Genomic DNA, 15,946 nt, shown 5'->3' on the forward strand with positions numbered 1-15,946 from the left:
CCTTCTAGTTATTGATATTTAGTTTCTTGAGCCCAGGTAAGAATTTCAGCATTCTCCCCTACCAGCTATTGAAAAAGTTATATGCCTATGTGCCAAGTGGAGTGATAAGTATCCTCTCACTTTATCTTAATTGTTGCTATATATTGCTATGTATCGGGCCTTTCTTTCCCAAATTTACAAAAGAGTCAGTGAATTCAGTGTTCATGGATTTGTAGGATTTCACCTAGCTCAATAACAGCTAGAATTTGAGCCTATGTCTTGTTTCTAAAATTCTTTTCTTCTTTTCTTCATTATGCCATGTTTACATTTGTCGCTCTAATCACAGTCCCTCTACATGAATGGTATTTCTGCCTTTGTTGTTATCTGTGGCTTTTTATAGGACACTATAAAATGAGAAGCACCATGAGAAAATCATAATACCTTGGAGTCACGTGGAACTGAATTTGAGTTCTATTTATGACCTGACCATCTCTGTTGTGTCTTTGTTGTTTGGTTGTGAATCCCATAGTGACATTCAGATAGTGTATTTTTCAAATCTTGACTTTCTCTTTGGTTTATTTGTTTATTTCATTTTCCATTTCTCTTCTCATTGTGCTTATGTTTGTTTTCCTCTATGTCCTTAAGCATATGGAGCATAATGTTAATATCTTTGCTAGTTCCATTATTTCTCAATCTGATTCATTAACTCATTATTCTCCTAAGTATGGGTCACATTTTCCTATTTCCTCATATGTGCAGTAGTTTTTAATTGAATGCCAGACATTGTGATTTTATGTTTCATTGTGCTGGATTTTGATGTATTTTTTTTTAAGAGTTATACAGGCAGTCATACTGATTGTGGATTAGTTTGGTTTTTTCCAGTCTTGTTCTTAAGCACTTTTGACAGGTCTAGAGCAGTCTTTACTTTAGGACTAATTTAGTTCCACATTTAAGAGTGGCTCTTTAAGGGCTCTTTATGGAATGCCCTATGTATTCTCCCATGTGCCTGATGGGAACCGGAATGATTGTTATATATTGCTATGTATCGGGCCTTTCTTTCCCAAATTTACAAATGAGTCAATGAATTCAGTGTTCATGGAATTCAGTGTTCATCAGCTCTGTGCTCTTTAGCCTAAAAGTCCATGATACTTATTTTCTTCTTCTGAAGATTATACTTGTTGTGCCTTGTAGGATTTCACCTAACATGTACATACATTAGTATCCACCAAAGGCTCAAGAGTACACCTCTGAAATTCTAGAGAGTTCCACCCTTTGGGGTACTCTGCCCTGCAAATTCTAGCTGTGTTGGGCTCTACAAATTCTGATCTCTCTTTCTTTAACTCAGATTGTCCAGGGAGGTTTCTCCTCTCTGCAGCCTAGTCTAGAAATTGCCTCCAAGCAGAAAGCCTCATTTGTTTCCCATCTCTCAGGGATCACAGTTTTCCACTGCCTATTATCCAGTGACTAAAAATCGTTGCCTGTATTTTGTCTTGTTTTCTAGTTGTTTACAGTGGGAGGGTAATTCTTGACCCTGTTACTCCCTTATAAGCAGAAGTATAAGTCCATGTGGTTGGAAATGTTATTTAATTCTCTAAATCAAAGGTGTTTTTTTCTTTTCATTTTTAAAGTGGAGATAATAAGACCTACCTCTCAAGCATATTATAAACATTAGAATTTTATCTTTTTAAATATATATATATATTCTTTTTCAGATATTTTCCATTATATGTTATTACAGGATATTGAGTATAGAGTTCCCTGTGCTATACATTAGGTCCTTGTTGTTTACCTATTTTATGTATAGTAGTGTGATGTATTAATCCCAAACTCCTAAAAAAAGATTAGAAATAATATTAATGTATTCTCTTAATGATGTACAACATTTGTATTTAATATGTCTCCATCTAAGCTTCCTTGTTTATACAGTGGGGATAATAATAATACTTAATTCATAGAGTAATTGTGTGGATTAAATGAATTGATATTATATTTGTAGTTTGCCTAGAGCAATGCCTCGCACAAAGTAAGAGGTATAAGTGTTAGTTAAGTAAATAATTTTGGACAGTTGTGGAGGTGTTGTCTACTACCAGAAAGGAAGTAATCTTACCATTAATCAACAGTGAACACACTTGACATTCAGAGAAAATACAAACCATTTCTTAACCTTTACCATTGAAATACTTTTCAGTCCATAGCAACCATCTTGGATGGTTGTCCAAGGTCCCATCTCTTTCATTGGCCCCCTTCATCTTCCCTTTGTCTAAACCTCTCTTCCCTACCCTGCCTAATTTCCTGGCTCACTCCTAGCCACATGATGAAATGTCCTCAAGATCATGCCTCATACTTGCCTTTTTAAAACTTTCATCTTTGAAGAGCTTTGGGTACCTTTTACTGTTCATCTTAGAAAAGCTTAGGTCTTTTAATTTGTCAGAACATATATAAGACAAATTTTTCTCTTGTTATGTAGACCGCTTCTCATAATTTTGATGTGTTATATAATGCTGAGAGAGTCTCTGTTACTTTACATTATTTTACCAAGAATCCTGCTGAGAGGGAGAGAAAGGAAGGAGGTGAAGCTTTTTGAGAAGTGTCTCATAGATAGTATATATTCAGTAAGCAGTGGCTATTATTTGGATATTTCCATATGAATAGATACACAAGTAACATTGTTATCTAACCAGGTATTCAAACTAGAGAAAATATGATCAGAGGGGTTTAGGAGGACTATACTGCTCCTGAACTTGATCATTTAGGTATAATCCAGACTCACCTGTTATCAATTCCAGGGTCCAATACTTCTACTACTCTCTTACTAATATCTTGGAATTATTTCCTTGTCATGCAATTGAATACCACCTGGCAAAGCACCAACCCTGGGTGGACTGTGGACCTTCTCTGCTTCTGCTCAAAGCAAGATAAATTGATGCTATTATTAACTTAGGTTCACCAATGTACCTAACAAGGTGTAATAGTCAACTAATAGGATGTGTGTATGTACACAGAGACATAAGGAGGCTGGCAGATCCAAAATCTGCAGGGTGGGCTGGCAGTCATGAGACCTGGGGACAAGCTGATGATACATATCGAGTCACTGTGGAATTCCTTCTTGCTTGGAGGGGGGTCAATCTTTTGTTTTATTTTGTTTTATTCAGACCTCCAACTGATTGGATAAGGCCCATCCACAGTATGGAGAACAATCTGCTTTACTCAGAGTCTGTTGATTTAAATGTAAATCTCATCCAGAAACACCCTCATAGAAACATCCAGGATAACGTTTGACCAAATATCTGAATACTGTGGCCTAGCCAAGTTGACACACAAAATTTATTATCACACCAGGTCAATATTACTCTCCTACCCAACCAGCCATCTCTTCCTCACATTCTTTGCTATCACAGCCCTAAACCTTGTCCCTTCTCTTCAAACCTAGGACACTTCTCCCTCTTCCGTTGAATTAAAAACACTTATTCATCCATTTTTTATTGAATCCCTACTATATTCCAAGCTAGGAATATAATGTGCTAGGCTGTGTGATTTCAATGTGAGCAAAACAAAGACTTGGCTGTCTTCTTAGGAGAGAGAGAAATTAATAAAATAGTCACAAATCTTATAGACTATGATGAAAACAATGAATGGGGCTATAAGAGGATGCAGAGAGGCATGTCAGTAGGTGAAGAGGGGTTGGAGACAAGAAGGGCTTTGAGGGCAGAGGAAACAGCATGTGCCAAGGCAAATGCTGATATCAAAGATGGCCCTTCAAGTGATCTAACCTCCTACTTCACCAAGAAAATAAATAGAAACCATCAGAATGAAACTCTCAACTTCCTCATCCACACCTGCACACCAACCTGCATCAATGCCTATTCTTTCCTCTTTCCTTCCTGCTAAAGACCAAGCCTGCCATGAGTTCCATCTATCTCTCTCTCTCTCTCTCTCTCTCTCTCTCTCTCTCTCTCTCTCTCTCTCTCTCTCTCTCTCCCCTCTCTCCCTCCCTCTCCTGGCTTCTTGCAGCCAACAGGTAGTCTTTCTCACCTTAAAAACAAATCAAAATTTATAAACTAACAGAACCTTTCAAGATTGAACATCCTACTCCTGCTTCCACTCTATTTTTCTCCTCCCTGGAGTGATCAAATTTTTGTTGGCATTGCCTACATTGTTTTTCCATCTCTTCTTTTTTTTTTTTTTTTTTTTTTTGCGATATGCGGGTCTCTCACTGTTGTGGCCTCTCCCGTTGCGGAGCACAGGCTCTGGACGCGCAGGCTCAGCGGCCATGGATCATGGGCCCAGCCACCCTGCGGCATGTGGGATCCTCCCAGACCAGGGCACGAACCCGTGTCCCCTGCATCGGCAGGCGGACTCTCAACCACTGCGCCAGCAGGGAAGCCCTCCATTTCTTCTTAAAAGTGTTGAAATCGGGCTTCTGCCCAGACTACCCTATTGAAAATTCTGTTTATCAAAGTCACTAATGACTTCCATGGCATTAACTCCAACATATGATTTCAAGTACTTTATTTTGCATATCCAGTCAGCAGCACTGGACACTGTTAGACTATCCTTTTTTCCTGAAAAATGGTTTTCCTTCTACTGATCTAGGCACTCTTTATTTCCCTTGTGGTGTCCTCTTCTACTCATTCCTTAAGTACTGGTGATCCTCAGGGTTGATCTTTAGGCTGCTTGCTCTTCTCATTCTGTAAACAAAAGTTGTATCACAAAGAGGTGAATAAATGGAAAGTACTGACGCTCCCAACTGATCTTATTCTGATCTACTTCTATTTTATATTGTGCTACATAATTTGATTATATTTTGCTGTTTCTCCCTTCTCACCCTTCCTAATCAATCCAATTAAACCACATTCCATTAATCTTTATCTCTGGCTCAGTGAACAGGTCTAAAGCAGTAATAGGAAGATAATAAGCAATCAATAAAAATGTGTTGAATGAATTAGTATCGTGAGGACCAGTAAATGTTGTGTGCTTCTAGAGCATGCGCCCACTCGGTCCTTCTTTCTTTGGATTAATCAACATTTACTGAAAAACCATTGATGGAAGATAGGCTTCATCTTATTTCCAGCTGTGATTGATTAATAGTTGTCTGCTTGGAGAGCTATGTTGAGAGCAGTTACCTAGGGATCAATGTGAAAGAGTGCTGTAATCTATTGATATTAATACGGTTGTGCCTAATACAAATAACATACTAGTATTAATTGAGCACAGACCATGTGATAAGCACATTAATTGGATTATCTCAGATCTCACAACAGCTCCATGGGATACCATGACTTTACATTAATGTAACTGAGACACAGGAATGTTAAAACTTGCCCAAGACCAACCAGCAAACAAATGATAGAGTTGGGATTTAAATCTAATATATCACACTTTAGATTTCATGGGCTTAAGCATCATGCTATATATATTCATAATGGGGAGTGGTGGCCATTTTTTTCCCCTGCATTTTTGCCATTCTTGGCCTAAATTAAACTATGAAGAGGGGAAGAAAGAACAGTATAGGTGATGATAGTATGTAAAAAGAAGGATACTCTGCCCTATGAGGCCTCAGTTACCACATCTCAAAAAGGGTTATTTCACTTAAAAAAATACACACACAACACAAACTTTTTTTTCCTTTTGAAATCTCAAAAGTGGCCAATACAGGGCTTCCCTGGTGGCGCAGTGGTTGAGAGTCCGCCTGCCAATGCAGGGTACACGGGTTCGTGCCCTGGTCTGGGAAGAACCCACATGCCACAGAGCGGCTGGGCCCGTGAGCCATGGCCGCTGAGCCTAAGCGTTCAGAGCCTGTGCTCCGCAACGGGAGAGGCCACAACAGTGAGAGGCTCGTGTACTGCAAAAAAAAAAAAAAAGTTGCCAATACAGAGGAGAGAACCTTAGTTTTGGAATTATTTCAGAGTAAGTTACCAATCTGATGCTCTAATACTCTCAAATACTTTAATGTGTATTTCCTGCAAACAACACTTCTCCCATATAACCACAATACCATCATCAAAACTGAGAAATCAACATTGTTACATTAGTACCATATAATACTCAGCCTTCATATTTAGATTTGTACAGTTGTACCAATAATATTGTTAATTGAGAATGGACAGTGTTCAGAATCACGCTGTGTATTGAGTTGGCATATCCTTTAGTCTCATTGAGCATCCAGCAACTCACCAATTACAGTTCAGGTTTTCCCACTCAGCACTGGTTCCCACAGTGGTTTCCTCTTCTGAGTCTCTGCTCCAGAGACTCAGAGACTCCAGAGACTCTTACTCCCTGTATTCTCCTCTCTCTCTCTCTCTCTCTCTCTGAATTGTGGGACAGAAGTTTGCCCTGTGTTTTCCCCTCTTTTATGGATCCTAAAAGAGTTATTGATTTCTTGGTCTCTTCAGCTTTTTACTTGTTAAGACAGAGTGACTACTTCCATGCCCCTTACATACAGAACTGGAAACTGGAAGTCCCTTTAGTCTCTTTTATTCTGAAACAGTTCTTTGGTCTTTTGTTGACTTTCACAACCTTGAAATATTCAGGGCAGTTGTTTTGTAGAATGTTCCTCAGTTGGGTTTAAGTAATTGTCCTTCATGATTAAGGTTATTTACACTTGGCAGTAAGAGCACAAAAGAGATGGTTGTGTTTTTTGAGTTGCATCTTATCTGGTCATCCGTGATTTCAGTCTGTCCCATTTGAGGTTCACTTTGGTCCCTTGAATGAGGTTATGGCTGCTGGGCTTTTCCACTGTAAAGTTACTCTTTCACTCTTTAAAACTAATTAAGTTATTTAGGTAGTTATGTGAGGTAATAGATATATTAATTAGCTTGACTATAGTAGTCATTTCATGATGCACATGTATATCAAAATATCACATTGTATACCTTAAATATATACAACTTTTACAAATAAATAATAAAATTTTACTTTGAAACTTTGTCCATAAGAAACTTTGCTCTCCTCACCCAACTCAGGCTGTGACTCTTCACAGCAGCTGCCCATCCCACCCACTGCAGATACTCTACTCATTCTTCTCAGGCTCCAACGTCTCATGCCAGGTTATCTCTTCATGTGGGTGCTTGACCCATCCTCTTTGAACTCTGGCATCCTGCCATGGGATCTGGACCACCATGAGTCCCTGCCCCTTCCAGCACAATGCTTACTTTTTTCTACCCATCTTTTGGCTTTAGAACTAGTTTTTCAGGAAGGGAAAGGGAAGCAGAGATTACATACTATTTAAGATCACTTCCAACTCCAGCATGCTGTGATAGATAAATTAGTATGGTTAATTTAATTTGCAAGTTTATGCTCAGAAAATGTGGGGATAGAGGTTTGTTGAAATCATTGGGACAAATGACCATGCCTGAAATAATCACTGAGGCCAGGTCAAAGTGAGGCACTGAGTAGTTTGGACTAGGGCTGGATGTATCACACTGAGGAGTCTTGCCAGCAGCACAAGATCCAAGAGTAGGCAGAGAAGTCAGGATATGTTTACCTATAACCCCCAGAGAAGAGAGCAGTGATGACTGGATATCCAGAAAGCAGTAAATGTCCATTAGAGTAATCAAGGCAAAAAAAGGGAAATATTTAACACTAACCAGTAAGTATCTTAGTATGAGTTAGAGTGATTAGTAAGCTTATGCATTATGGGAACAATTCAGTTGGTCAAAGCAATAACGTGTTGTTGACTACACATTATTAGACTACTAGATGCCATGAACGTTTTGATTTCTTTTGCCAACAGTGCAAGCTGATTCCAGGCTATAAGTAATTGATCTTATACTGCCATCCTTTGGTTGAGTTTTAAATGCCTTCCGTACTAACAAACTATTTTGGCATATTTTTAGCACACAGAGGTAATCAGGATTCTAATTACAACACTACATTTTTTAGATTAACAGTAATAGTAAATAAATAATTTGTGGGAAATGTGAAGAAATAGAAATATACTTTCAGCTAATAAACTTAGAAGTCACTGACAAAGCCCATTTTTGTCACAACTAAACTCGCCAGTTATAGCATGAAAGTATCATATGCAATACATAATTGAATGGGCACAGTTGTGTTCCAATAACACTTTATTTATGAAAACGGGTAGTGAACTGGATTTGGCTCATGGATTGTAGTTTGGTAACTTCCGATTTAGATCATGAATGTTGAGAAAACTTCTACTTCCAGACATGATGAGAGACTAGATTCACCCTCCCACTTTAAACAACTAAAAAATGAAAGAAAACATATGAAACAATAGCTTTCAGACACTCGGTAACAGGAAGCATAAGATAATGATCCTTGAGAGAAGGAAAATAAATATAGTTAGCCCTATTATTGCTCCTGCTTACTGCATGGAGAAAGTTTCTAGGAGCATAAGGAGGAGGAAGAAACCCAAACAGATCAGTGATCTCACTGATTTGATAGTCAAAGTTTGGAGTTCAGAGAGGTAGTTAGATATTGCAGGGCAAAATATTAAAGAGAAAAGAGATAGAGACAAATACTGAGATATAAAGATACAGAGATCTGTAGAAGGGACTGCTGGAGTCTGTAACTAATTTGTGATGTGTGAATTAACCAAGACTGGGGGAAGAGACCCAGAAAGGAACAGGCCAGCTATCCCCAGGGCTGACACAGGACTGGGAATATTTCATTTTCTACTGACCAAATTGCAAAGACTTCCTAATACAGGGAACATTGAGGAGAGTCCTTACAAGGGTATTCCTTACTTGTAAGTCCTTACAAGTGGAATAACATTGCCCTAGACTATAAAGTCTGATCCATCCACTCTAGCAAAGCTTAAAAGCAAGGCCCCAAGAAATCAAACAGATTCCAAGTAAATTAACTATGTCTTAAACAAAGCCCAACCATATATATAGGACTTAGCAAATTCAGTACCCAGTAAAGTAAAACTTAAGAGTGTTCAGAATCCAGTCAAAAGCTACCAGGCATGCAAAGAAGCAAGAAAATAGGACCCATAAGCAGTAGAAAAAAATAATCAAGAAACCAGACCCAGAAATGACACAGATAGAATTAGCAGACAAGGAGGTTAAAAGGCCTATTATAAAAATACCCCATAAGCTCAAGAAGGTAGAAGAAAAGATGAACATAATGAAGGAAGAAATGAAAGATGTCAGAAAGGAACAAATTGAACTTCTAGAGATGAAAAATGTAATACCTAGAATGATAAATATATTGGGTGGGATTAACATTAGATAAGATATTAGGGAAGAAAGATCAATCAACTTGAAGATATAGCCATAGAACTATCAAAAATAAAAGAGAAAAAGGCTAAAATAAACAAAACATCAGTGGCCTGTGTGAAAATATTGAATGGTCTGACATATCTACAATAGAGTCCCAGAAAAAGATGAAAAATGTTGGAAAAAATAATGTCTGAAACTTTTCTGATTCTGATGAAAATTATAAAAAACACAGATTCAAGAAACTCCTAGTAGAAGATACAGGAAGAAAATCACACCAAGGCATATCATAATCAAATTGCTGAAAAATGATGATAGAAAATCTTAAAAGCTATTAGAGAAAAAGGAGACATTATGCACAAGGGAATAAAATTAAGAATGACAGCAGTCTTCCCTTCAGAAATCAAGCCAAAAGACAGTGGAGCAACACCATTACACCATTACAGTACTGAAAGAAAAAATATGTCAACTTAAAATTGTATACCCAGTAAGAAAGTATTTCAAAAATGAAGAAAAAAATACTTTTTCAGACAAAAACCAAGAGAATTTATAGCCAACAGAACTGAGGTACAAGAAATACTAAAGGAAGTTATTCAAGAAGAAGGAAAATAACACCAGATAGAAATTTAGATCTACAAAAAAGGAATGAAGACCACCAGTAGCTATGTGGGTAAATATATGATGATGGTAGATATGGTTGGTTAAATGGTAACTATGTGAATAAATATAGAAAACATTTCTAAAATCTCTTTACAATATAATTAACTATTTAAAAGACAAATATAATATCAATGCATTAGAGGTTTAAAATATGTGAAAATGTCTGACAACAATAGTACAAGGATGAAAGGGAGAAGATAGAAATATGTTGTAATATCCTTATAATATACTTTGTGTTATATAATATTATTTGAAAGTAAACTGTAATATGCTAAATAAAAATGTATACTTTAAACCCTAGAGAAGCTATTATAAAAATAAAACAAAATGGTGTGGCTAATAAACTCATGGTAGAGATAAAGTGGAATTACTTTTTAAAAATAAATATAAAAGAAGGAAAAAGAACATGCAGGCAATTAGAAAACAAATAGCAAAATGGTAGATGTAAACCCAGACATATTGATAATCACATTAAATGGAAATGGCCCAAACACTCTAATAAAAAGCAAAGATTGTTAGATTGGATAAAAAGCAAGGTCCAACTATATGCCATATGTAAGAAACTCACTTTCAATATGAAAAAAAACATGTATAGGTTAAAAGTAAAAAGATACAACAAGATACACCTTGCAAACACTAATCAAAAGAAAGCATGAGTATATAATATGAGACAAAGTTGATTTCAGAGTAAGGAATATTACCAGGGACAAAGAGGGACATTTCAAAATAAAAGAGTCAATTCATCAAGTGGACAGTGATGTGATGTACCTAACAGCAGAGTTTAAAGATATATGAAGCAAAAACTGATAGAACTGAAAAGGAGATAGACAAATCCAAAATTATAGTTGGAGATTTCAAGGCATCTCTCTTGATAGTTGATAGAACAAATGATAGAGCATAGAAAATTTCAACAACACTATCAACCAAGTTGACCTAATTACCATTTATAGACCAGTTCAGCCAACAAAGCAGAAAATAATTGTTTTGAGTTCACATGGTACAAGTCACCAAGATAGAACATATTCTGAGCTATAAAATAAGTCTCAATAAATTTAAATTTCTTTGATTACAACAGATTCAAATTAGAAATCAATAATAGAATGATATCTGGAAAATCCTCCAGCATTTGGAAATCAACACAATTTTACATTATTATAGTCAATTGGATGAAAATGATGTGAAAGTCTTGGTTGCATATTAGAGATTATTCTCATTTATCCTTACAGTGTTTTCCTGAAGCTCTGCATTAAAGATTTATAGATTTATGTGGAGATCAGGTGAAAAATCTGTTGTCTAGATAGAGAATCAGAATGTTATCAAAACAGGTGTTATTCCTTTTGTATATTTTAAATAATCATAGGTCTTTGTTGAGAGAGAGAGAGAAACAGACAGAGAAAGAAGGGGCAGAGAAGGAAGAAGAGAAGAAGGAGGAGAAAGAGGAGACGAGGGAGAAGAAGAAATTTCAAAAACACTAGTGGAGTTGCTGCCACAATAAAAATTATTCAGATATAGTGAGATCAGACCCTTCCAGAAACCCAGAGCAACTCAGCTTATCCTCAAAAGAGCCACAAGAAGATAAAAATGTTGAACTTTTAATTCCTATCTTCTGTTCTATCTGTAAAAATATTTTACCATAACTATGAATCCCCAGGAAGGATGTGGCTGATGAAGTCATTTGTTAAGTGGAAGTAAACTAATATGCATTAGTTATTTATCATAGTTTAGACACCATACTAGATTTTTATTTATAATCTTATTATCTGCTAATCCTCAAAAATGTTTTATAAATTAGAGATGAAAAAACTGAGTCAGAAAGGAATTAAGTAACTTGCACAAAGTCACACAGCCAGCAGATGGTAGAGAGAATATTCTATTCCAGGTCTTTGTGACTTCAAAATCCAAATTCCGAAATTCCGATGATAATATATAACAGATTTCCTTCTTTTTCCCTAGCCTTTCCTTAAGCAATTGGCTTCTCTAGCAGCCAGTGGGAAAGAACAGAGCCCTTAGTTCACTGAATCACTTTATAAAGTTACTGGTTGCCTTAGGAGATGTGAAAACGTGAAAGAAGTATTTGTCATCCTGATGGACATCATGGTCCCAAGCAGAGGAACACTATGTACAGATGTCAAATAACCACTAAGTCTAGTGGAATTACTAGGTAATTTTTGATCCTGTGAAAAGTTTAAAAACTTTTCAAAGAGGACATGCTTTACAGAACAATATCCAGTACAAGCTGTGCATAGCTTAGATGTTAAGTTTGTAGTCATGGGCCCAAGGTTTAACATGACATAACCTACCTTTGAACAGGGTTAATACTCTGTCCAATTTGGTGTGAAGTTTTCTTTCCAACTCCCACTCCCTGACATCAGTTTAAAGCCTATTTACCTTGTTAGCTCAGATAAGAGATTTCTGTAATTTGACTCTTATGGACCTGGATCTGAAAGTTCAAATTCCACAGCACCCAAAATGTTAGAAACCTTTTGATTGATGTAGTTGAACTTTTGTACAGGAAAAGATTCCTCCATGGAGCATGTTGACTCAGTTTATTTCAGCTTATTAATACCAGACTGACTAAGTGACACCAGCATATAGCTGAGCTGGTAGATAATGAGACCACACATGTTTACAGTCTCTTTTCAACACTTGTGATCTCACCCAACTGCCTGCAGAGAAATGGTCAAATATAAGATGTAACATCTTCTATTACTTTGTGGTAGAGCACATTCTCACTCCAAGTCAACACAGGTTTATTAAGCTCCTATTATAGTTGTATAGACAGTGAAAAAGATGAGTGTTTACTCCACTCTATTAAGAGGTTTTAATGTTGGAAGGTTGTAAGACAGGTAAGTAAATAACCATATATAAGGCAGACCAAGAAAAGTGGCTTAAAAGGTGCAAAGTGCTGTGAGGATCCAGAGAAGAGATTAAAGCTCCTAGGGAGAGATCTAGGCCCTAAAGGAGAAGTTGTCCTTAGTCCTTGGACAGACAGGTACTGGGAGTGAAGGAGGCAACAAGTGATGTTTCAGAGAGAGAAAATATCATTAATACACACAAGTCTAGCTATATTAAGGGAATAGTGCATCATTAACTTTATTTGGAATTCAGGTTCCCTCATACTACATTTGGAGCAATCTTATCTAAGATCGGAAAGGTTGATTGGGGGTTTATTCTGGAGGACTTAGATATGGAACTGGGAATTTGTAATTCAAGAAGCATCACTGATGTAAACTAGTCACGTTGATTTACCATAGTTATTGGTACCCTAGGGAATATAGACTAGCCAACTGCTCCCAAACTCTTTTCACGTATAATTTTTATCATTTATAATGGTTACATAGCATTTCATTATGTGGATTTGCCAACATTTGTTAAACCATTCCCCTATTGTTGGACCTATAGGCTGTCTCTAATACTCTGCAATTGCAATAATTTTTTTTTTTTTGCATTACGCGGGCCTCTCACTGCTGTGGCCTCTCCCGTTGCAGAGCACAGGCTCCGGATGTGCAGGCTCAGCGGCCATGGCTCACGGGCCCAGCTGCTCCACGGCATGTGGGATCTTCCCGGACTGGGGCACGAACCCGTGTCCCCTGCATCAGCAGGTGGACTCTCAACCACTACGCCACCAGGGAAGCCCTGCAATAATTTTTTAATGACCTTCTTTTGCTAATATTTTCCCTTTTATATTACTTCCATAGGCTAGAATCTTAGGAGTTAAACTGCTTGGATAAGACAGGAAACAATTTAAGATTGCTGATACATATCTTAAGATTAATTTGCTCAAGGATTTGTGCAAATTTACAGTTCTACTTGAGGTTTTAAATTTAGTAGTGTTAAAAAGCAGACAGCAGACCCAAAATGGAGTTACTTGTGCTAAGCCCCATGTCAGTAAACCAAGACTTAACATTTAACTTAATTGCCGTTTCAACAGCCCAGGAATGTAACCTTTAACCAGTCAACCTAGAATTACCTGGTTAGCACTAGTGAGGTAATCTGCCGTATAGGCCCCTCCATTCCCCTTAGGAAGGCGACCTTGCCTGAGACAATACATTTTTTGCTAATAATTTTCTTTTTTCTGCCCCCTTTCTACCTTTAAAAACCTTTCCTTTTCTACAGCTTGGTGGAGCCAGTTTGACCTTTAATTTTACTCAGTTAAATTTTTGTTGTTTAATTTTTGCCCCTGAGTGCCTTACAGGTGCTGCTAAGCCTCTGATACATATAACTCCATGAAAGACTACTACTTTAAGAAGAAACGTTTACTCTCAATAAAAGAACTTTAATAAGCTTGACCAAATGACTAAATATTTAGAAAGCATATTGTGTTGAGTGAAACTGTGTGTGCAATAAATAATGAGAGTAATAGAAGATCATTTTGGATGACTGGTCTGTAATTGTCTCAAGGAACACATACAAAGAAAACAAATTCTTCTGATTACTTCCTCAAACAGCCAACACAATGGGGAAAGTGGAGGAAATGTCCCATGAACAGTATGAAAAGGGAACCAGAAAGCCTAACATGTAAACTTTGAGAAATGACAGCATTAGAAACAAAACTGCAAAAGAGATCCCCTTCCAGAATAATCTGAGATGCACAAAAGACATATAGTCACTAGAGTTGTAGCCTTATCAAGTCTGTACAGAGATGAGTGGAGTATTTGACCTTCACCATGATTAACAAGCCTTTCTTTGAAATTGTATTGGTGCTGCTGGCTTCTTCCTCTGTCTGCTCCCGAGAGCTGAAACTGGTTCTTTTCCAACAAAAGATAGTGAACAGAGAGAGTTTAAAACTCTTGAATAAATTGCAGACCTCTTCAATTCAGCAGTGTCTACCACACAGGAAAAACTTCCTGCTTCCCCAGAAGTCTATGAATCCTCACCAGTACCAGAAAGGACAAGCACTGGCCATTCTTCATGAGATGCTTCAGCAGATCTTCAATGTCTTCAGGGCAATTATTTCTCTGAATGGTTGGGAGGAAACCCACATGGAGAAGCTCCTCATTGAACTTCATCAACAGCTGAAATACCTAGAAGCGCTCATGAGACGGCAAGCAGAGCAGGAAAGAGACACCTTGGGCAGTGAGAACCTTAGATTACAGGTTAAAATATATTTCCAAAGGATACGTGATTACCTGGAAAACCAGGACTATAGCACCTGTGCCTGGACCATTGTCCAAGTAGAAATCAACCGATGTCTGTTCTTTGTGTTCCGACTCACAGGAAAGCTGAGCAAACAAGGAATGGAAAGTTGAACCATGTGCAGGCTTTAAAAGCATAGGGTAGGTGGAGGGGTGGTAGGATTTCTCCAGACACTATTATTTCTTTTTGTTTTAAAATGGTAGTATTGCTTTGGTTTTGTGTGTGTATATATATGTATATATGTGTGTGTATATATATATATATATATATATATATATATATTGGTCTGTGCTTTAAGATGATGCACATTGACTACAAGTGTTTTTATTTTGTAATGTCACTTTGTATTTTCTATCAATCTGAAATTTTTATGAGTTGAAATGAGCCATTAATATTTCATAATTCTTCAAATGGGTATATTTTCATAAAAGTTGGCCAAGTAGATATAATGAAATATGTCTCCACTATAATACTTTCCTTATCATAGAATATCCATCCCAGTGATTTCTTTATTTGCCGGAAATTGGTAGGAGCAATGAGAAATACTAGGAATAATTTGTATTGCAAGATCTGAAAATATCATCACACACTGAATATTTGTTACAGGTGACACAATAGAAGTAAAGCCAAAGGACATGAACAAGCAGTTTGCAGAGGAAAACATAAATGCATGAAAAGAGGTTCAACCTCATGCATAATAATAAAAAATAGAAATTAAAAGTGACTAACGTGCCATTTATAACCTATCAGATAGGTGAAACTGCCGAGTTCGGTTTTAAAAACACTCTTATGGAGACTTTGGGGAGGGATGCTCTTATAATTTGCCAGAGTCCTGGAAATTGGCACGATCACTGTGGAGGCAATTTGGTGAAATCTATTAAAATTACAGATGCATATAGTCTTTTATTCATCAAGTGCAGGTCTGAAATGTGTCCTATAAAAATACTTGCCTCCATGTGAAATGACTTACCCACAGTATTATTCATTGC

The 15,946-nt window shown here is 37.0% G+C and overlaps 1 protein-coding gene across 1 annotated transcript; it reads left to right on the forward strand.

Annotated features, from left to right (window-relative positions):
* The first annotated feature begins 14,488 nt into the window (after positions 1-14,488).
* IFNE (interferon epsilon) lies at positions 14,489-15,070 on the forward strand. Its single transcript, XM_060102403.1, has one exon. The coding sequence runs from the start codon at positions 14,489-14,491 to the stop codon at positions 15,068-15,070; it is 582 nt and encodes a 193-aa protein (XP_059958386.1).
* The last annotated feature ends 876 nt before the right edge of the window (positions 15,071-15,946 follow it).

This window comes from Mesoplodon densirostris, chromosome 6 (assembly GCF_025265405.1).
Source record: "Mesoplodon densirostris isolate mMesDen1 chromosome 6, mMesDen1 primary haplotype, whole genome shotgun sequence".
Classification (NCBI taxonomy): Eukaryota; Metazoa; Chordata; class Mammalia; order Artiodactyla; family Ziphiidae; genus Mesoplodon; species Mesoplodon densirostris.